The sequence below is a fragment of the Solea solea genome, chromosome 12 (assembly GCF_958295425.1).
Source record: "Solea solea chromosome 12, fSolSol10.1, whole genome shotgun sequence".
NCBI classification, from domain to species: domain Eukaryota; kingdom Metazoa; phylum Chordata; class Actinopteri; order Pleuronectiformes; family Soleidae; genus Solea; species Solea solea.
In genome coordinates this window covers 3,715,880-3,736,792 of record NC_081145.1, presented here as the reverse complement: position 1 = coordinate 3,736,792, position 20,913 = coordinate 3,715,880, and the positions used below count along the sequence as shown (strand labels likewise).

The 20,913-nt window shown below is 41.2% G+C and overlaps 1 protein-coding gene across 5 annotated transcripts in view; it reads right to left on the bottom strand.

Moving 5' to 3' along the window:
- The window catches only part of ptprq (protein tyrosine phosphatase receptor type Q), a 63,332-nt gene that overhangs the window by 7,924 nt on the left and 34,495 nt on the right, over positions 1 to 20,913 (bottom strand). For 4 of the 5 annotated variants that reach the window (XM_058645893.1, XM_058645895.1, XM_058645894.1 and 1 more), the window contains 21 exons: positions 19,727 to 20,008; positions 18,469 to 18,747; positions 16,982 to 17,102; positions 16,747 to 16,901; positions 16,523 to 16,668; positions 15,689 to 15,860; positions 13,361 to 13,681; positions 12,682 to 12,957; positions 12,110 to 12,261; positions 11,676 to 11,817; positions 9,905 to 10,180; positions 8,625 to 8,999; positions 7,416 to 7,525; positions 7,052 to 7,238; positions 4,565 to 4,803; positions 4,389 to 4,458; positions 3,184 to 3,342; positions 2,724 to 3,015; positions 2,548 to 2,621; positions 2,345 to 2,444; positions 558 to 686 (listed from right to left, as the gene is read on the bottom strand). In XM_058645893.1, coding sequence (XP_058501876.1) covers positions 558 to 686; positions 2,345 to 2,444; positions 2,548 to 2,621; positions 2,724 to 3,015; positions 3,184 to 3,342; positions 4,389 to 4,458; positions 4,565 to 4,803; positions 7,052 to 7,238; positions 7,416 to 7,525; positions 8,625 to 8,999; positions 9,905 to 10,180; positions 11,676 to 11,817; positions 12,110 to 12,261; positions 12,682 to 12,957; positions 13,361 to 13,681; positions 15,689 to 15,860; positions 16,523 to 16,668; positions 16,747 to 16,901; positions 16,982 to 17,102; positions 18,469 to 18,747; positions 19,727 to 20,008 — 4,057 coding nt within the window. The remainder of the gene's footprint in view (positions 1 to 557; positions 687 to 2,344; positions 2,445 to 2,547; positions 2,622 to 2,723; positions 3,016 to 3,183; positions 3,343 to 4,388; positions 4,459 to 4,564; positions 4,804 to 7,051; positions 7,239 to 7,415; positions 7,526 to 8,624; positions 9,000 to 9,904; positions 10,181 to 11,675; positions 11,818 to 12,109; positions 12,262 to 12,681; positions 12,958 to 13,360; positions 13,682 to 15,688; positions 15,861 to 16,522; positions 16,669 to 16,746; positions 16,902 to 16,981; positions 17,103 to 18,468; positions 18,748 to 19,726; positions 20,009 to 20,913) is intronic. The other variant, XM_058645897.1, reaches the window with a different exon arrangement.

Below are 20,913 nucleotides of genomic sequence, written 5' to 3'. Positions count from 1 at the left end.
TTCACACACAGTCGTCAAGAACAACATGGGGTCAAGTGGTGCTTTTGAAGGCTCTTACAGGACAGATCATGTTCATTTTATTATTTCTTTTTCTGTGTTTCTTTGTAGTTGTTGTGTGGGTGATGATGTTGTTTAGATGTTTGGAAGGGAAGGTGTTCATTCATTCTCTATTTATATCTGCAACTGAAGTACTTATATCTCACCTCATCTTACTAAATGTGTATTTGTTTCTTACCAAGCTTGAAAAGTAAAAGTATTTTGCAGCCTTTAGTGGCTCTGCACTTTTTTGCGTGGGATAAATACAGAAGAAGAGCAAGCCTTCGACTTTAGTAGGAGAGAATTGTGACTGGCAGAAGTAAAGGTAAACATGTGTTGTTGTGATGCTGCCTCTTCAGATTCAGGAGAGCGCATCACGCTGCCTGCAGGAGAGACATGTTTTTGTCTCGTTGACTTAGATCTAAAATCGTCCTCTGGAGCAGCTTCATGTCATTTTCATGTTTTATAGTGTGGAGCGTGTTGCTTTAGGACCTGAACTAAAAACACACACACTCACTCACCGGTTGAGTTTCTCCTGTTTCAGCTCCATGTCTGCCACAGCGATCAGCTGATCCAGTTTATATTTGGTCTCTATGATCTCTGCCTCTCTGGGTGAATAAGTCCCGCCCTCTTTCTTGCGCTGATGGACTCTGATGACAAACACCAAAGACAGAAGGTTAGTAAAGTGACAAAAACACACAATTAGTACTACTACAATAGTACTGACACTAGTACTTTATTCTAAATGAAAGGCACTTTGAGATGTACATAGGTCATATATGACATATGTTTATTTTATTACAAACAGAATCTATCTATATCTAACTATCTCTGTGTGTGCATCTTCCTGGCTGCAAACCTATTTTCCCTGCATGGGACAATGAAGATACCTTGACCTTGAGAATCAAATGCTGTTGCTAATATTGTGCACCTTTTATACACTATGAGTTGCACCTGAGTCAAATATGACACATAACACATTTATTTTTAATCTAAAACAATTAAAACTTTTTTAAAGCACTTTGAGGTGTGTGAAGGACAGGTATGACCAAAATATTTATATATAATATATAATATAATAAATAATATATATAAATAATAATATCTGCTTCTGTTCAGGTACAGTTCATTTATTATTTGATATACCTGTCATAATATTTGCTGCTTACTGGCTGCGAAAAATGTCTGGCTCAGCTAAATGTCTTGGTTTGGAAATGCGGCTCATAGGAGATTAAAGTGCATGTAAGCTGATAAGATCTCGGCGAGCTTGCAAACCAAAGTAGTGTAGGAGCAGGTGCAGTTGTGACGCTTATACAGTTCTAGCGCGACTCAACTCGACTTTTTTGTTTTTCCATTAGTGATAGCACAGTACCTGGTACCTGGTGCTGTTTTTGGTTCCTGCTCTGAAGAGATTCCAAGCGATACTAGAATGTGACATCAACAGACTGCCGGCCGGCGGCGTCACCGGAAGAGTCATGAGCGCGACGTCCGACACAATAATTAAACCGCACTATGGTAAACTGTAGATCAGTTAAAAAATTTAAAAAAAATCAATATTTAACAATAAAGTCTGGTGTATTTAGTGACAGTAGTGTGTCAGACAGAGTCCGTGCTCTGGTCATGCAGGAACTACTGATTTCTTGTGTGTTTGTGTCGGGTATAAAACGACGCCACGGCAGTTTCACGCAGCCGCGCTGATTAGATTTTTTCCCCCCGAATTAATCGAGCACTTGTTTGGTTCATAAAAAGGTTAGAAAATGTTGAAAAACGTTGATCAGTGTTTGTCAAACCTGAAAATGATGATGTGCTCAGATGTCTTATTTTGTCCATAATGATTTCTTTGTGATATGAAACCAGAAAATATCCACATTTAAGCGGCTGAAAAATCAGAATGGCTTTGATTTAAAAAAAACAAACACTGAAACCAATGAATTGATTATCAAAATATTTGACAACTAATTTAGTAATGGATTAATAAATGATTCATTGAATAATAGTTGCAGCCTTACAGACGTGTGTTATGGATTTTGTATGCTCTGGTTTATTGGAAACATTTGAAATGAGGCTTTAATTCTTTTCTTAATATTTTTTGATTCATGTATAATTTCTGCGTACATGCTTCACAATAATCTAAAAGAAAATGGAATTGTTTAGAATAATACTTAGAAGAGTACCGTGTGTACTTTATGCAAGGCAACCTATTCTGAATTGAAAACCATTTTAAACGGCAGCAGTTGTACACGTCTTAACACTAAATGGCAACATTTTAATGTTGGTAAATGAATCAAACGGCTGTTTTTCATCTTACTTGACTGAGACACAGATGATGGTGATGAGTAACACGGCCAAGAAGAAGGAAAGCAGAACACCAAGAATGATCTGTTCATCCCTGGTCAACAGTCCATCCGCTATGAGAGAGAGAGAGTGAGGGAGAGAGGAGATGAAATGTACAATATCATCATAGATTTGTATATTTTGTTTTCATGTTTTGGAAGAATACACAGTAGATACCTGCAGTTTTGACATGGTCAGAATATTCAGAGTCAGTGTGTTGGCCATTTATGTTTGTGGCTCTGAACTTGAACCTGGTAAATCAGAAAATAACAGTGCTGTCTCATATTAGATAACATGTAAAAACAGTAGTAATTAAAAACGTGAGTGTGTGAGTGTGCGTGCAGTGCACTCACACATAGACCGTGCTAGGCTTCAGAGGTCCGTTGCAGAAGTGCTCAGTGTTGTTCTCCTGCATGCAGTCATTATTTGCTCCGATCACGTACGTTCCCGCTGTGGTGTGATTGTGCCGCACCAGGGCCCGGTCGTCTCCAGACACGCTGCCATCACCTCTGACGTGTGTGACCGCACGTGACGCCTCGTCCGCCGAGAAGCACGGCGGGTTGGGGAAGCCGTCGTCTGTCAGGTAAGGAGCAGGACGACTAAAAAACGCCTTGGTCCAGTTGGTTACGTTCTGGACGTCCTTCACTGTGACAGGGTGGAGGTCAGAGGAGAAAAGGGAGTCACAGTTCTGCCGACGGTGAGCCTTTCACCTGCATTTCATCTTCTGTGAACTCGGGATGACGTGAACAAGACAGATACCCAAGTGTGTTCAAGTGAGAAGTGATGGCTGTCAATGTTTCTGAAGAGTCATACCTCCTGACTCGGCCACGATGACCTGAATTTTTGTGATTGGTCCGTTGTTGTCACTATAGAAACAGGAGGGCATGCGGATGGTGATAGTCCTGTGGGTTACCATGACAGCACCTCCATGGCTCAGCTCTGCCTGGGGTCTTTGGGTTGGCTTGGCTGGTGCTGGAGACAGGGGAGCACACACACACACACACACACACACACACACACACACAGACACACACACAGACAGACAGACAGACACACACAGGTCATTGCTCACATATTCACATGTTTACATGCTGAGTTAAAGGTCCATTGTGTGACATTTAGTAGGATTTATTTGTATATACATACATGTTTTACAGGTACTGGTATAATAATTTTACAATAAGAATCATTGTGTGAATTTCCTTTTTTCCACTTCTTTTTAATTATGTTCTTGTTTTATTCATACATGTTTGCCTTAGTTCCTTTACATGTCCACATCCAGAGCCGGCCCAAGGGCTACGTGCATTAGGCGGCTGCTTGTGTTCCCTCAATAGCATGTGGAGAACTTCTTATTAACATATTAAAATCTAGATATCTTTAGATATATTTAGATATCTGAATAGTTTTGAGCTCCAGTCATTTGTTTGTTTCTAAAAACCAATAAACTGCTTGATTTCACATGCCGTATCACCACACTTAGTGTTTCACTTTGAATACGAAAGTGCAAATTAATACAGGCCACTTTTGTGATTTTAGTGCATAAAGTGAAATAAAGGTTTGGTGTACATAACCCAACTATAATGAATCCAATTTATATTTGTATATTCAATAATAGTCAGGCACCGGCGAGGTGGTGGGGTGGGGGCTCCCAATCAAATCTAGTTTACATAGTTTACAATTAATGTAGGAATCAAATAATTATTGATTAACTGAATAATCATTGTAGGCCTACATACATGTGTTATGGAGTCTGTACAGTTTGAAAAGATTTTTTAGGATCATGTAAAATTCCTGCACACTTGCTTAATGAAAAGATATCTGAAAGAAAATGATTTTTTTTGGGTTTGAATAACACTTATTTGAAGTTGAAACCTAATTCCTACAAACTGGTTCTTTAAAGGCCTGGATGACTTCACACTGTGCAGAGGTAATCCTCTGCCTATCATCAGTATTGCTGCACTGCTGCAACAACATAGAGCGAAACATTGCAGAGCAGACACAAGAAAGAGAAGCTGTACCTTTGATTCCTGTGGTGACCTGGACATGTGAGCTAGGTGGACTCCTACCCGCTCCGTTCCTTGCTGAAATCTACAAAAAAAAATAAAAAAGGTTAAATTTGAAGCTTGTTGAGGTTTTGGGATGCTGGAGATTACAGCTCCAGGTGTTTGAGTGACCAGTGTCACCAAAAACTTACCTGGATGCTGTAGCTGTGTCCTCCCTTCAGGCCTTCTATGACCGCAGTGAGTGTGTTGTTCTCTCTTTGGACGATGTTCAGGCTGACGTTCTTGACCAGTCGCTCTTTTTCATAGACGTACACAAAGTAGGCAGTGATGTTTCCATTGGGCTCTTCTGGGGCCGTGAAGGTCACCTTCACACGGTTCACTTCCTCTGGTATAATTGACACCACCACGTTCTTGGGAGGGTCTTTGGGCTCTGGGGAAGGAGCCGGAATGATGTTACTGTCGGCATCAATTTATTCAGTGTTTACTGTTTTATCCTCCACATGAGGGTGTTGGGGGAGCTGGAGCCAATCCCAGCTGACATAGGGCGAAAGGTGCAGAGTACACGTCAGACAGCTCGCCGTCCATCACAGGGTCAACACACAGAGACGACAACAATTTAGAATGTCCAGTTAACATGTTTACATGTTTTTAGACTGTGGGAGAACACCGGAGAACCCTGAGGAAACCCACATACACACGGGGAGAACACGCAACTGACTGCATTCAATTTTGTGCCGTATCATTATGGATTGCTGTGCGCAAAGTTGCATATATTATTAACTAACATCTTATTTACATGAGTTCCTTGTGGGTAGTTTAGTGTTTGCATGTGCTGTGTTGACTGTTAATGTGTTCATCTGTCAGGTTTGTGTTGTGGCTCGGACTCTGGCCAAAGCCATCAAATAAACGGACACAGTTGTGTGGAGACAATTAACGGAGCAAGAGCACAAAACACAGGATGAGACTGGTATCAAGAAAAAAACAACAGGCAGACTGGTGGAGTGACAGAGGCATGGAGGGACCACAGCAGCCAAACTGGTATAAAATCACTCTCAACCCTTCAGTGAATCATGACCTAGTCTCTGAGAATGACTGCAATAAACATTGAATCAATTCTGAATACATGACTTAGATTAAAGGTCTAATTTGCATAATTTGGGAGGGTTTACTGGCAGAAATGGACTATACCACCAATAATACATGTATAATCCTTTCAAAACATAATGTCTTTGCTTAGAATAAAGTTTTATTTAGGCAAGGCCCTTGATTCACAGAGGCAGCCATTTTGTGCCACCAAGTTTCTACAGCAGCAGCCCAGACAGGAAGAAGCGTGTATTTCTTGTTTAAAAGCAGCAGCTTACTTCCCAAACAAAGAAGAATGACATTTCTAGTATGTGTTGGTCACCATTTGCTCCCTGATACACTTGGGAAGAGAGGGGTGAGAGGAGGAGTTTCTGTTCAGTCATTAGATGTCACTCAGTGCAGACTGAACATGTTCGTCCCAGTAAAATCCAACTATTCTTCATTGGACTAACATATCTAGATAATTGAATTCAAAGTCCAATTGCTCCAGCATCTTTACCCAACGTACACGCTGCAGTACTGTTGCCAGTAAAGAACACCATGGCATCGCCGAGAGTGAAAGCTGTGCAGGTATAAAACATACACAATCACAACACGATCCATTTCACTGTTTGCTGTTTGTCTGTGACATAAAAGGTCAAAAGGAAACTGATTCAATAGCACCAGCTTATAGAGAGATACAGCGCCACCTACGGAGGTGAAGTCAGATGTACACGGTCTATAAATCAAACTTATCCTCCGCATGTTTACTCGGACTCGGCAAGTTGCCGACTCAGTCGAGCTATGACACATGCAGCTTGACTAAGCTGTGCATGTAAACGTAGAGACTGATTCCAACACACTGGACCTTAAGTCTCGTTTTCTGCTGTTATTTCTATACTGCTCTGTAAAGTAATTCCAGGTTCCTGTCCCTCTCTACAGCCACATACTACATTTGAACACGTTTACAGGTTTGCAGCATCTGTTTAAAAAGTAGTGTGTGTCAAAGTTGTTATTCTTCTTCAGATAAAAAATTCCGGCAGGCTGTACACTGAGTGTAAGTGTAATGCTGCCCTCCACAGTTTGCAGTTCCTCATCAGAATTCTTTTCCTGTTGCTTAAACCTTCTGGATCACTGCGCTTGGTGGTTCCTCAGCACATACGTTCAAAGCGTCACCTCACAGCTCAAAGTTCTTCTTCTTCTTCTAAGAAAGTTTCAGTCATTTATATTCTTACAGGTAGACCAGTGGCATGAAGAAATGCAAGAAGATTCCTCTCAACACTGAAAATTGATTTTAAGGAAAAACATGGAAGTCCCAGGTCAGACATTTCTCTTAACAACTGTTGGCGTTGCATGTTGCACCTGAATATTTTTCACCACACGCTTCCCTTTCAAGTGTGTTGGAGAAACTATGTAGCCTTCAGTTAGCGTCAAAACTCAAAAGATGTTTCTCCATGGTGGCCTCCACAGAGCTGACCTGAGTCCTGATATAAATATAAAAGTCTCATTGTGGGGTAATGAAAAACAACAATTTATACAATAAGGTGATTGTACACTGCAAAATAAAAACACTTTTACCCAATTGTTTTCCACACTGAATGTACATTTCCACATACCCTCCTCCAGCGTTTGAAATTCCGTGGGTCCAACAGCTTTCCCGTCACTGGCAGCCAGAGCCAGTGGTCCAGTGAAGGCGATGATAGTCACAGAGTACCGAGAAAACGCCGTCAAGTTTGTCACGACGACGGTCATCAGCTCTCCGGGGGCCCGCACTGTTGACATGTTCAAAGCGGGTCCCTCCACCTGACACAACAGCACGAGATCCCACACTTATTTGTTTCATGCTGTTTCCATTTCACAGTAATACAGAAAAGTGGCTTTCACCTGCTCCTGCTCTTTTAAAAACCTACTGTACATAATATCATCATCATCATCATCAAATGTGTGCAGTGTGTGTGCACTAATGCAACTCAGTGTGACCTGCACAAGATATGAAGTCGGCCCTGAAAGAACAGCCGGAGCGTCCCATGCAATACGAAAGCTGCTGGAGGTGGCAGTCACTTTTACGTTACGGGGCGGAGCATCAGGATCTGAGGATAAAAAAAAAAAACAAGGAAAACACAAGGACTTATTATATTGTACTAAATGAAATGGTCCAATAACTGTGTATGATTGAAACAGGAGTCACGGCTTGACTTGAGTTTAGCTTGTTTATTGCACAGACACATCGCTTCGACAAGGTCTGGAATCTGTGGTCAATCCATGTGTGAAAATGAGGACTCATGCTCCCTGAATCTCTCTCTCACTATTTGAGCCTGATGAATTCTGACACTGTCATCTTGGAATATGCATGATCTGAACCTCATAACCTGACCAACCGAAGCAACCCCATATCAAAACACTGCCCCCACAGGCTTGATCGATATATGACTCCTGCTCAGGCAGTGTATATAACACTGTATATTAATATCTCACATCCTATATGAAAGTATAAGAAGAAAATATAAGATTTTATCTTTAACAGTTTGTGAAAGGATGTTGCACATGCTTTTTTTAAACAGTTTGTTTTAATGAACTTGGTGTAAACTATCTTCATCTCAATATTATCACTTATTATATTATGTTTTGTGGCTATAATGGTGTTGTAATAATTAGTCTAGGCATATTATCTCCTGTATAATTCAGTGACATTTTATATTTAGGTGGAAGCTTCAAATAGGTTTATTTTTTGTGTATTTTATTTTGCCAAATAGATCAAATCACCCTGTAACATGTGATGTAACATGAATTTCTCATGATACTCATGTGAAAGTGATGCTGTACTTCTTCGGAGCTCGGAATGACCTTGCATTCAAGGTCACCCTGGACACAAAAGCTATTGTGAGCAATTCCAGTTAATAACAATGCTCTATGTGGTATTTTGCACAAACAAACAGAATAGCAACATACTTGAACAGTATTGTGTGTATGACCGATTTACTGTGAAACAAACACAACAGAAGTGCCGGTAACGGTAAAAGAAGCAGTGTTTGTATGGGGCAGCCATCTTGGAATCCTAACCCAGGGCCTAAATCTGAGTTTGGGGCTTTTTCCCGTTGAAGAGAAAAAACCACAAAGGGAACGCAGCATAAATGCCAACCCACCACTGGCAACATGGAAAGAAGCTAAAATAACTGTGATGTTTCTTACTTCCAGCCAGTGTGCGCACATAGCTCCAGTGTGTGAATTCTCCCACTCCAGCGTTGGTCACAGCTGCCACTTTGAAGCGGTAGTATCTGTATTTATTGAGGAATTGGAGCGTGATGCTGTTGAGGGTCGTCTCGCTGCTATCTGAAGCATTCATCAACACTGTGACATCAGACTCCATACATTCCGGGGTCAGCTCGTCCTCTGAGGCCGGCTGTGCAGTGGGTTTGATGTTTGTTTCACAAACAGTGGAAAGCAGCTGTGCAATGATGTGGTACTCTTTGAGCACGCCGGGTATGGAGAGCGGCGGAGCCCAGAGAAGTGTCACGTTATTGGGTGTCACCTGAGTGATGGTGAGGAAGCGAGGGGCAGCTGGGACTGGCAGAGGAGACATAGAGACATAATGCATGAGCAGTTCACTGGTTTCTCCTAAATTACAGGTGTAAAACCCACGGCCCGTGGCCCCATGCGGCCCCTCAATCGACAACATGTAACCCTCCACTTAATATCATGTTATTATGAACACATGTAAACACAGTGTGTGTGTGGCTGAAGAACAGCTGCCAGTGTGGTAATAAAATATAGAGATAATATAATACTAAATAGGTTTTTCAGCAGTAATTATAAGATATTCAGTTATAATTATCACATTATTGACCGATTTGCATTTAGCTCAGTATTACTAGAATAGTGCAAATCGGTGAAGTATTCCTTTAAGTGGTAAGTGGTCTGCATTTGTATAGCACTTTTCTAATCCTGATGACCACCCAAAGCTGCTTTACACTACAGTTTTCAGCCACTCACTCACCCATTCACTCACTCATTCATACAGCACATCTATGTGCAGCACATTCTTCTCACACACATCTTTCATACCCATGCACAGTCAGGAGCAGTGTGGGGTTAAGTGTTTTGCCCAAGGCCAAGAGCACATTGGCATGTAGACTCGTGGAGCTGGGAATCAAACCCGCAACCTTCCAGTTGAGCGATGACTCGCTCTACCACTGAGCTTCTCTAATGTATTAAACTCAATATTTTATATATACTGTATATATATATACATGTGTCTGTTTTTGATAGATTCCTTTTTTCCCTCATAAATGTGGTTTTATTGTGAAGTAGACATCATCACATTTACATTGAAATTCTGTGAAACATCATGACTAACTATCTTGACTATATCATGATGTAAGATTGTGCTGAGTGTCAAACCCCTATAACCTTGATAATCTTCTGTGTCTTAATGTACAAAAACAAAAAGCACCAGCACATAATTTGACTACCTGATTCAGAGAGAGTGGCAGCAGAACAGTTCACCGCGTCCCCAGGTCCCGCAGCGTTGACTGCAGCGACACTGAGTGTGTACCACTGCTCTGGCGACAGCCCTGTCACTGTGTACTCTGTAGAGTGAACCTGGTGTGTGGAAAACTGCAGCTCCATCTCCACTGTAATCTCATAAAAAACGATCTGCCCATTAGGGTTGTCTGGAACTTCCCAGGACAGCAAAATTGAATCCCAGCTCAGACCTGAGCAAGACAGGTTCCCCACAGCATCAGCGACTGCAGACACACACACACACAGAGAGAGAGAGAAAAACTCAGTGAGGAGGATTTTCTCACATTTGTCACTGTCTCCCATATTAGGAAATTGATTTATCTGTAGTTATTATATCACCCAATTTACAGTTTATTTGATTTCGGTCACCTCACAACGAAAGACAGAGCGACAATTAACACAACAAATGGAAAAGAAATATTATAACAAAATGACCGAAAAGGTTAAACTCATAACGAATACTCTTATTACAATCATCACTCCAATTCCTCCAGACATAAATAACACACAGTCCCATTAATTATTATAATAATTACACCCTATTTGATCAGTTTTCACGTTTTAGCAAATATCAATTCTCAAGTTACTAATCCTCGTAAAACTCAACAATCTCTTAAAAATGTAAATGGGCATTTCTGATAAATGTGTTTAAAATATGGTAAATACACAAAACATTATTTTGTATTTTTAAAATACTGTAAAATATATATTTTTTTTTTGATGAACTTGATGACATCATAACATACTTGTTTATTGTTTCTTGTCCTCATTTTTTCATACATACACAAATCAATAAGGTGATTTCTGCTGTATCGTACTACAAACATTTAGAATATTATATTTTTGAGGACATTGTTTGAAACATTTTGTAATCAGTTCAATCATTACGTTTCAATATTTGTAATTTTTGCTTGTCCATAATGTGATTCTCCATACAGCTCTTTTTTGTTGTGTAAATACTGAATTTCCCCATATTTCCATTACAATAAAGGAAAAACTACTACATACTGTATATGGATTGGGCACAGGAGTTTGACACCTGCTACATATTTATGTGTAAACAAAACAAATCACCATAAAATATTATTGTTCGTGAATTTCCCCCGAGGGGAACAATTCACTGATCATGCTCAGCTTCTCATAGTCTATTGTGACAAAGACTGCAAACCCTGGCAAGGCCTTATATCTCTTTGATTTAAGTATTTTGATGGTTTACCATAGAAATTTCTTGTTAAAGGGATAGTTCAGGTTTTTGAAGTGGGGGTGCATGAGATACTCATGCATAAGCAGTGAGTTACATACAGTAGACAGTGGCTTATTCTGTTTGAAGAGGGAGACAAAAGAACTCAAACACATTTACACATTGTTTTGCATCAGAGAAGTGTGTTGTAGAAGATCCTGCTGAAGAATGACCACACAATTTGTACTTTCTCTCTAAAATTACAGGCAAAGTTGTATCTCACGAACAGATTTTACAACTCGGTTACACTGATGCCACTAAAGTGCGTTGCATTGATTTAAAACAAAACTACATTTTTAAACAGCTGAGTTTTTTTATAAGCTATAAATCAACCAATGACATTAATTGTGTTCTTCCCCTCTTTTTAATCTCTTACATCTGTTTTCTCTGAAGCTCTCGAGACCCAAAACAAAGCATTTACAACTGAAAGTGTACAAACATCAAAGTGTGAGCACTGACCTAAATCATGTGTGCTTTACCTGACTCATTAGTGGTGAAGGTCACAGGGCTGCTGAAGTGATTTCCATGGCCCACTCTGGTGTAACTGTAAACACTGATCTCATAGGAGCTGTGAGGCCTGAAGCCAGTTAGATACTCTGTGGTTGACGGACCAGAGGAATTCTACACGTGAAGATGCACAAATACACACGCGTTAACACAAAAGAACGACAACAGAGTAAATGATTTACTGAAGTAGAAAATGATATCAGCATACGTGTGTACATTTCTGAGAATAATCTTACTGCTGATTGATAACTAGAGTGTGAAATTATGGAGCGTGAGATAAGAGCTAGCGTCAGTTGTGGTGTGGTCTCTGGAGAGTGTGTGTGTGTGTGTGTGTGTGTGTGTACAGTTTGTGTGTTGCTGTTGCTGCAGAGTGGCTTAAAGTGTGTGAAATGAATATGAGTGTTACCTGGTGTGTGACGGTGTGTGTAATGAGGTTTCGGATCCTGAAGCCGTAGTGCATCACTACACCATTAGGCTCCAGAGGAGGCTCCCAACTCAGCCACACAGACACTGCTGTGTGGTTGTATATGGTGAGGTTACGGGGAGGGGACATGGGGCCTGAAACACACAACTCTTATTATGGTTTGTATATCTTTATAGTGAACAAACATAGCCTAATTAATTCATAGCCATTCAAAAACATGTAGGGGCAAAAGAAGCACATCAAGAGTGTCTGAATCAGTTACGGTGTGGTACAGCAGAGGGCGCTGTGAGCACAGCATGAGCTTGGGTCCATTTTGAATGCCCTCTTGACCCATCAGAAAAATAAGACAGCTATATTAAGTGACTTCTCAGAACCTCCTGGCAACTTGTTATCAAAAAAGCGTCTTACGACAAATCTAGCAACTTTCTGGCATGAACCTAGCTACTTCCTGCAGGAAGAAATCACCAGTTCTGCCGCAGGAATGAACTCGTGTGCGGACTAATCACAATCTGGTTTGATCCTGGAGAAATTCTCAAACCAGCTTCCAAACTGACCTCCTTCATCAGTGTGCAGCTGCAGCAGCAGATGTGGTCCTGAGCCTTTACGTGTCGCTGCTGTGATGGTGACATTATAAGCCGTGTATGGAAGTAAGTCCGTCAGGATCATGGAATTGTTGGGGCTATGTGTCGTGTTGGAGCCTCCTGGACCGGACAGAGTGAGGATATACTCGGATATCTCCCCGTTAGCCTCTAGAGGGCGCTGCCAGACCACAGCGATGGAGGATGATGACAGGTTTCTGGCTGACACCAGCAATGGAGGAGAACTAGGAACTAAAGAGAAACACACCCATGCACGTCAGTGTCACAATATACATATAACCGTTAAGTCAAGGGCGTAGGTTTGGTTAAAAGGTGGCATGACGTCTACAAAAGAGGTAACACACACACACACACACGCGTGTGTTAAGTCGTGCGGGCCAGAGAGGAAGGGGAAGGCAAAAAGATTTGCTTGTGTGCTTTGGTATGGCTCCACAGCACATCACCTCTCTCGTCTCCTCTGTGGCTCGGCTGTGATGTGTTCACTGACACTCGTAAAATCCGCTCGCCAACTCTCACTCTCCTCTCATTGACCTGCCACTAATATTTTGCAGGGACAATCTGGCTTTTCTCCAAATAAACGCAAACCTACACCCTTGCTTTGATCCCTCCCCTGAGTGAATGTGCATGAACTCACTGTCTTCTTGTGTTCTCAGGTACATAGTGCTGGTGTGGTTGTAGGCAGCGCCAGCAGCTGTTGCCGGGGTAACGGTAAACACGTAAGGGAAATACTTCTTGAGTCTTGGAAACAGAAAGACATTGTCATATGTTGTGTGCTTGATGGTCTTGTTGACGGCAGGAGTTCCCTGGTTGGACACATCTGGGGCGACGCCAGCCTCCTGTAAGGTGAGCAGGTAGTAAGGACGGCCATTTGGCTGCAGTGGAGGGTCCCAGCTGACGATGATGGCTGTGGAGCTGTAGACCTGAGCCGACAGGTTTTGAACTGGGTCACTTGGTACTGAAAAAGGAGACAAAGTAAAATCACATTACTATTGTTTACTCGTAGTGATAGTGCAGGTTTAAAACTGTGAGCTTTTCAATGTGAGATTACAAAAACTGAGCCATCAACCATACACACTCTGAAAGTGAAAGGAAAATAAAAAGCGTGCCAGTCATCATCATCATCGCTGTCATTATAGACACCAACATAATTATTGCATTGTTGCCATCAACTTAATCAATCAAACAGCACGTCAACTGGAACAACAGTAGAGAAACACACACACAAACCATAATGCGATAAAGGCACAACAGCACAAACAAAGGCAAACGGACACTTTTGGGAGGAAAAGTCACACAATGAAAACCTCGGAACTGAAAAGGAGCGAACAGAAAATACTCATCCTGCTCATCGTGTCAGCCTCTCTGAAAACAAAGCAGGGCAGAATAAAAAGGGTAGGAATACAGGTGAAGAGGAAGTGGGAGATTAAACTTGATGGATCCGTGAGGTGAATGAGTGGATGTAAGGGGCCAGGTGTGCGTGTGTGCGTGTGTGCGGGTTTGAGCCCAGGGGAGCGACGCCCCCCGCTGGGCTGGGCTGTGCGGGAGAGACAGGGAGGCCTGGAGGTCCGGTGCTTGGCTGAGAGCGGAGCAGCTAGAGCACAGGCAGAGATACAGAGTCAGTATGAGCAGTAAGACTGAGAATACTTAAAAAACACAAAATAACAATCAATCTGAGGCAGCTGTCTGCACAATTTTTCCAAAATCACATAAAGACAAAGGTCAATTTTCCAAAAACGTTTGGTTTCTCACTGATGGTATCAACAGTGTGACCTTTCACACAGCATGTCAGGCTTTTTTCAGTCTCTGTGTCACCGACTCCTACTCGTTTCTACACTTTTTCTTTTTCTTTGTTTGTTGCAGTTTCCCCTCACACCTTTCATCATGCTCAGTCAAAGGAAATACAAACTGGCTGTCTTTAAGAAGCAGCGTCGCAGGTGGACAAAAACAGAGCCAGTTTGCCAGACGGACAGTTATCTCCTTTCACTGGCAGACTCAAAGTTATGGCTTTAAAACGTTTTTATGCGATTTTTTTCAAAAGTTCAAATGTTATGGAAAAACATGTGCAGACTCACCTTACAGTTAAACTTATTTATTTAGCTTCATTCAACTCTTTGCTACGACAGAGTATTAGGGCCACGTTGAGAAAAAAAAATTGACAGACTTTGAGAATAAAGTCATAAATGTACGAGAATAAAGTCTTAAATTTATGAGAATTAAGTCGTAATATTCTAACCTGTTGTTTTGGAAGAGGAGAGTAGTTAAAATGAGGGCTGTGGAGCATTCTGTGGAATTGTACTTTAGAATAGGTTTCACAAACAAGGAGATACATAATCTTTTGGCACATCAGCATCACATTGTCATAAGTATTAGGACTTTAAAAAGTATATGCAAGAAAATGCATCTTTTCCGCAGAAAGAACCAGGCGGATTGGAGGAGATCGCTGCTTTTGTGGAGGGGGAAATAGCTGGAACTGGTGGACTGCAGGGTTATCGGTGGATGCATCAGTGGGCCATTCAGAGAGGTTTTGTGGTTTCTCAAGAAACAGTCCAACTGGTAATTAAGATTTTGGATCCAGAAGGAGTCAAGGTCCGGTGAGCACCGGCAGTACACCTGGAGGGACCCAACGCCTTATAGCATAGGGACATATATGATAAACTAGAGACACCACAAAACCCCTCTGAAGGGCCCGACTTTATTTTCACGACTTTCATCTCGTAAATGTATGACTTTTTTAAAATTTATTGACTTTATTCTCATAAATTTACAACTTTATTCTCATAAATTTACAACTTTATTCTCATAAATTTACAACTTTATTCTCATAAATTTACAACTTTATTCTCGAAGTCTGTGAATTTCTTTTTTGTTTTTTCTGTGAACGTGGCCATAATACACCTTCGTACCTTTCTACACGTAGGTCTACTAATGTTTATCGAATGAAGTTTAAAGTATTAATACTGACCGTCCTCGGGTAAGAGCAGGGTCAGATTGTGGCTCTGGACCCCTCCGTCCCCCTGCACAGTGCTGGAGGTCATCCACACAATGTACTCAGTGCCCCCAATCAGCCCCGTCAGTGTGTAGGAGAAGGGTAAATCAGGAGAGGCAGGGGCAGGTAAATCTGAAACAGGAACCCTCTGTAGAGAGAAAAGAAACACGTTCAGGTTAAATCTGAAGACAATTTGTTCTGTATTATATGTATATGTTTTATTTATAAAAAAAAAGTATATGCACTTAATATTTACAGTGGAAATCATGTATTATGTATAAGTCAGCTTACTCTGAAATCGAGTGTGTTGTATTTACATTTCAATATTAAAAATGAGTTAATTGAGAATGATTGACATTGATTTTCATATCCCTGTAGCCGCCGCATTAAAATCGCTCGGAGCTCAGCTTCAACTGTTCTCTATGAAACGGCACAGAGTAGGTTTTTTTCAGCTCAGCGGTAACTGGACAAATGAGGCAAAATCGTCACAAGTGTCTCGCCCACACCGATGACTGGAGGTGGAACCAGTTTTTGATTGACAGCGTTGCAGAAACATACAGAGCCTTTCCTGCCTCAGAGCTGTGTGGATTTCTGCGAGGGAACTGTAGACAAACAGCTGGTTGTTAACTCTCTAAATTATATTTATATATTATTTTACATAATTGCCACGTTTCCTTCTTCTAGTTGTTCTTTTGCACAATTGATGTAATAGTTTATGTATAAATAACTGGGCCAGAACTGAGCGTCCCCTGGTTCAAAGACCCACAACCGCCACTGGTATGTGGTATACGTGGGGTATATGTGCCTCACCTGCTCAGTCACAGTGTTGTTTTCAGTGTAGTAAATAGTGTAGTGTACAACAATTCCATTGGGTTGAGTGGGTGGCTTCCACAGCAGAGTGACAGAAGAGGTAGTCATGTTAGAAACAGTCACATCCTGCGGGGGATCAAAAGGCTCTGAAGGCAGACAGAAAGTATTCATGTCAAAAAAACCCATTCTATTTATAAGATGTAGTGCATAATGTGATGCAGCACCTGCGTCTGTGGTGGTAAAGCTGATGTAGATTATCACTCCTCCATCTCCCAGTCTGGTCCAGCTGGAGACGGATGCATTGTAGGGACTCTCTGAGTCCACATTAATGACCACTGACGTCTCGGTCACATTCTGCCACAGCTCACTTGTTTCATTCCTAACAAAGGAAAAACCGCACCTGTAACACCATGCTCTATGTTCAAAACACAATGACAGTGTGCAGCTTTACTAACTCACCAAACTCTGACAATGTAGTAGAGGATGTCTGAATTGGCTTCGAGTGGTGGTTGCCATGACAACTCCACCTCATAGTCTGACAGCTTTCTGGAACGGAGGAACTGAGGAGGCGTGTCTGGAGCTGAGAAGGACTTTCCAGTGAGTATAGACGATAGAAGCAGAAACTCAACAGGTGACTTATAAAAAAGTACATTGGCAAATCAGAAACCCGGATCGGGAAACTGCCCCAGAGAAACAGAACATGGCCCTGAAATGAAAAGTGGTTAGTCGTAATGGCTCCTTGTGATTCTCAGTCCTGATGAGAGATGAGCGACGTGGGATCAGAAACCTGTGATTTAACAACATGAGCTTAAGCAGAAACAGAGAGATGTAATGGAATAGAAGGAATGGCAGATCTGGTACCACTTTATTTGGATAATTGTCTGTTGTTGACCCTCTACTAGTCATCAACAGGTATTCAGTATCATATCAACAGATAATCACTGATAAGTGACACACAATGAACTAACTGCCGGTAGACTATAAGTTGTATCAAGTGTGTGTTACCCTAACCCAGTGACTATAAATCATGACGAGTAAAATACTAACAATGATAAAAGAAAAATATAAATAAAAATAATATAAATGAGTTGTCTGTATGATTTCAATATGTGCCTCCGCTCTGTGCTGCACACACTGACTGAAGCAGGCAGTTGGCACATCTCTTTATATCATCTCTTTATATCATCTCTTTATATCACCAATATTGGTGATATAAAGAGATGTGAACACAGTATGTTTGATAACACATGTGCTACACATGCTGACGTTCCACAGTCTGTCCAATTTAATGAATGTGTGTGTGTGACCTACTTAGTTTTTGTGATCGGCCGTAAATGTGCAGTGAAAATGCACAGGGTGATGCGGACAGTACCGTCAGAGCGTCACAGCTCACTTCACTGTTTTACTGTGTATTTGAACAGGAAATTAGTCAATTCAGGGATTTTGACCATAGAAATGTTGCAATCATCAAATCATACACGCAGGAAACTAGTAGTTTGTACACGGAGTTTGTAACTATTTGTACACGTCACTGCTATAAATACTTCTTATTAGCTGACTATCTACTTCTGATTAGTCCGTCACTTGAAAGTTAACAGGATCATGTCAAGTTTCCGTTTACAATGTGTTCATTGTCAAGTAAACATCATCATCGACTAGTTGAGAATTAGCTGCTTATTAGGCAGTTAGTAGGGAATACTACACTACCATCTAATTCAAGTGAAAAACAGTTGAGAACAGTAGATGAAAAAATGACATGATCCTGAATAGCTGTTGATTACTAGTAGATTACTCAACAATGGACTATCAAAATAAAGTGATACTCAGATTTTTATCAGATGCCCTTTGAACTTGTCAGCCACTCATGTCACCATGCAGCCTCCTGCGAGCCAAAACAAACCCTGCCCTCCTCTCATGCTCCCTCTGCCCCACTCGCCCCCTCTCACCATCCTCCAGTGTGGTGATGTTGAGCGGCTCGCTGTAGTTTCCTGGCCCAGCACGCGTGTGTGCCTGCACCACCATGCGGTACTGCGTGTACTTCCGCAAATGCGTGAGGTGGATGAAGTTGTCTGGCGAGGTGAGGTTCAGGTAATGGCTGGAGTTCCAAAGCTCCAGGCTGTAGTGGGTGATGACTCCGTTAGGAAGCAGAGGAGGCTGCCAGGTCACGTTCACCTCACTAGGACTGACGGACTCGTAGGAGAGGTTGTATGCAGGGCTGCCCGGGACTGAGGAGAGAACAAAAAACATGTATATAGTTTATATTGTTGCTAAAGGTTTTTCCACATGTGTGTATGCATTAGGGATGAGCCAATATATGTCATATTCACACTAAGTTGTTTAAAAACAGGTAAAAGCCTATAATCAAGTAATATACAGTACTCTGCAAGAGTCTTGGGAAACCCAAGGTCTTTCTGCGTCTCCCTCTCTGGAGGTTGCCACGGTAAGGAAGGGACCTATTCAGTTAACAATGAGGATTGGGTACCATATGGCTGTACACTACAACTTTTAAACTACAATTAGTTCATTAATTGAATTCATTAAATCAAAGAGAACACTTAGAAAATACAGAAAAACATATGCAGCAGGGTTGTAGTGGGCGGGGGATACAGAAGGACTCCGCCCACCCACTTTTCAAGCGCCTGTTAAGGTGCATGTGTGACAGGAGTGTGTATTGTTGTAACATAATGTTATACGTGTGTTAATGAGAAAGAACCAGTCCAGCACACATTATACTTCCTGTTGTTCCTGGTGATGTTGATTTTTAGAACTGATAAGATACAGTTTCCATATCTGGCAAACGGGCACAGAGCTATAGACTCTGGTAAATACATTTGATAAATGTAGTAAATTTATCATATTCTCTCTGTAAAAATGGGGATATGGGGTTAGAACAAGGGCCTTTCTGCATGGAGTTAGCATGTTCTTCAGATCTTTCCTCCAAACACATGCAGAAACACTACAAACTGTAGGTGTGAATGAGTATTTGCCCTGCGATGGTCTGGTGACCTGTCCAAGCTGTGACCCTGCTGTTCACCCTGTGTCAGTGACCCAGTGACCCTCATGTGAAGGATAAAGCAGTAAACAATGGATGGATGGAAAAACAACAAAGCTGGTGGTGCCCTGAGACCTTTTCACAGTACTGTACATATCTGTAGGAATCAGCCACAAACATGTGGTATTCCTATTATGAATCCATAAACGCACCATCTTCTCCAGACAGGAGGTACAGAATGTCCGACGTCTGGTTGCCGTGGCCGTAGCGCGTGTACGCCCTCACAGAAACGTTGTAGTACGAGAACGGCTTCACGTTGAGAAGAGTCACTCTGTCTGAGGAGGTGTTCATCGCAGCGGAGAAGGATCCGTTCTCGTACAGGACCTCGTAAAACTGGATCACACCATTGGCTTGCTCTGGTGGGGACCAGGCCAGTGTGACAGTGGAAGGGCTGGTCTCAACCACAGTGAGGTTCACAGGTGGGGAGTCAGGCTCTGAAGGGGGGAGAAGGGTAAGAGAAATCCAAAAGTTATCCATTCATTCAATAAAATGTTAATGTAACCCATTAGCATCAAGACGGGGGAGGAACATTTAGATATTAGATATTAGGATATTTAGAACCATTTTGGTGAGTGTAATGATAATCATTTATTCGTACAGTTCAAAAGTGCTTTAGAGGACAAAAAAAATAAAAGCAAAACCAAAGCAATTAAAAGCAGACGTGGTAATCAGACAACTGTAGAATAAAAGAATAAAAACTGTAAAATACAAACCAAGATCCATTACATCATAAAAGCATTTAAATTTTTTGAATAGTAAAATAAACTCAGACGCTGAGTCCTGTAAAAGTGCCCTAAAAGTGCAAAAAACCTTTTTTAAAAGGGACTGAAAGGAGGATAATGAGCTCGCAGAAATGGATCCTCTTATGTAAGTTATTAATTATTCCACAGATGTGATGCTCGGATTATTTTGTCCATTTATTTCACTTCTCCCTACACCTGTGGTCAAGGTGAGCAAAGAGAAATATCAGCTCCCAGGAAATGACTCTGATAATTGTAGTACAATAAAACAATAAAGACATCACTAAAGGTTTCTTTCATTTGCTGGTCATTGGTCGGGTTTGGGTTGTAATGAAGTTATACATCTGTGTGTATATATATATATATATATATACTGTATATATATATATATATATATATATATATATATATATATATATACATATACACACATACATGTATATACATTTACATACAGTTTATATTTTTTTGTAATGGATAAAAATTGAATGAATAAAAATTCAATAGTGGAAAGCACAGAATAAAATAAGAATAATTAGTAGTAGAGATTAAGGTTATTGTCAACACCACATATTCTCAGGACAGTTCAGGTTGAACGG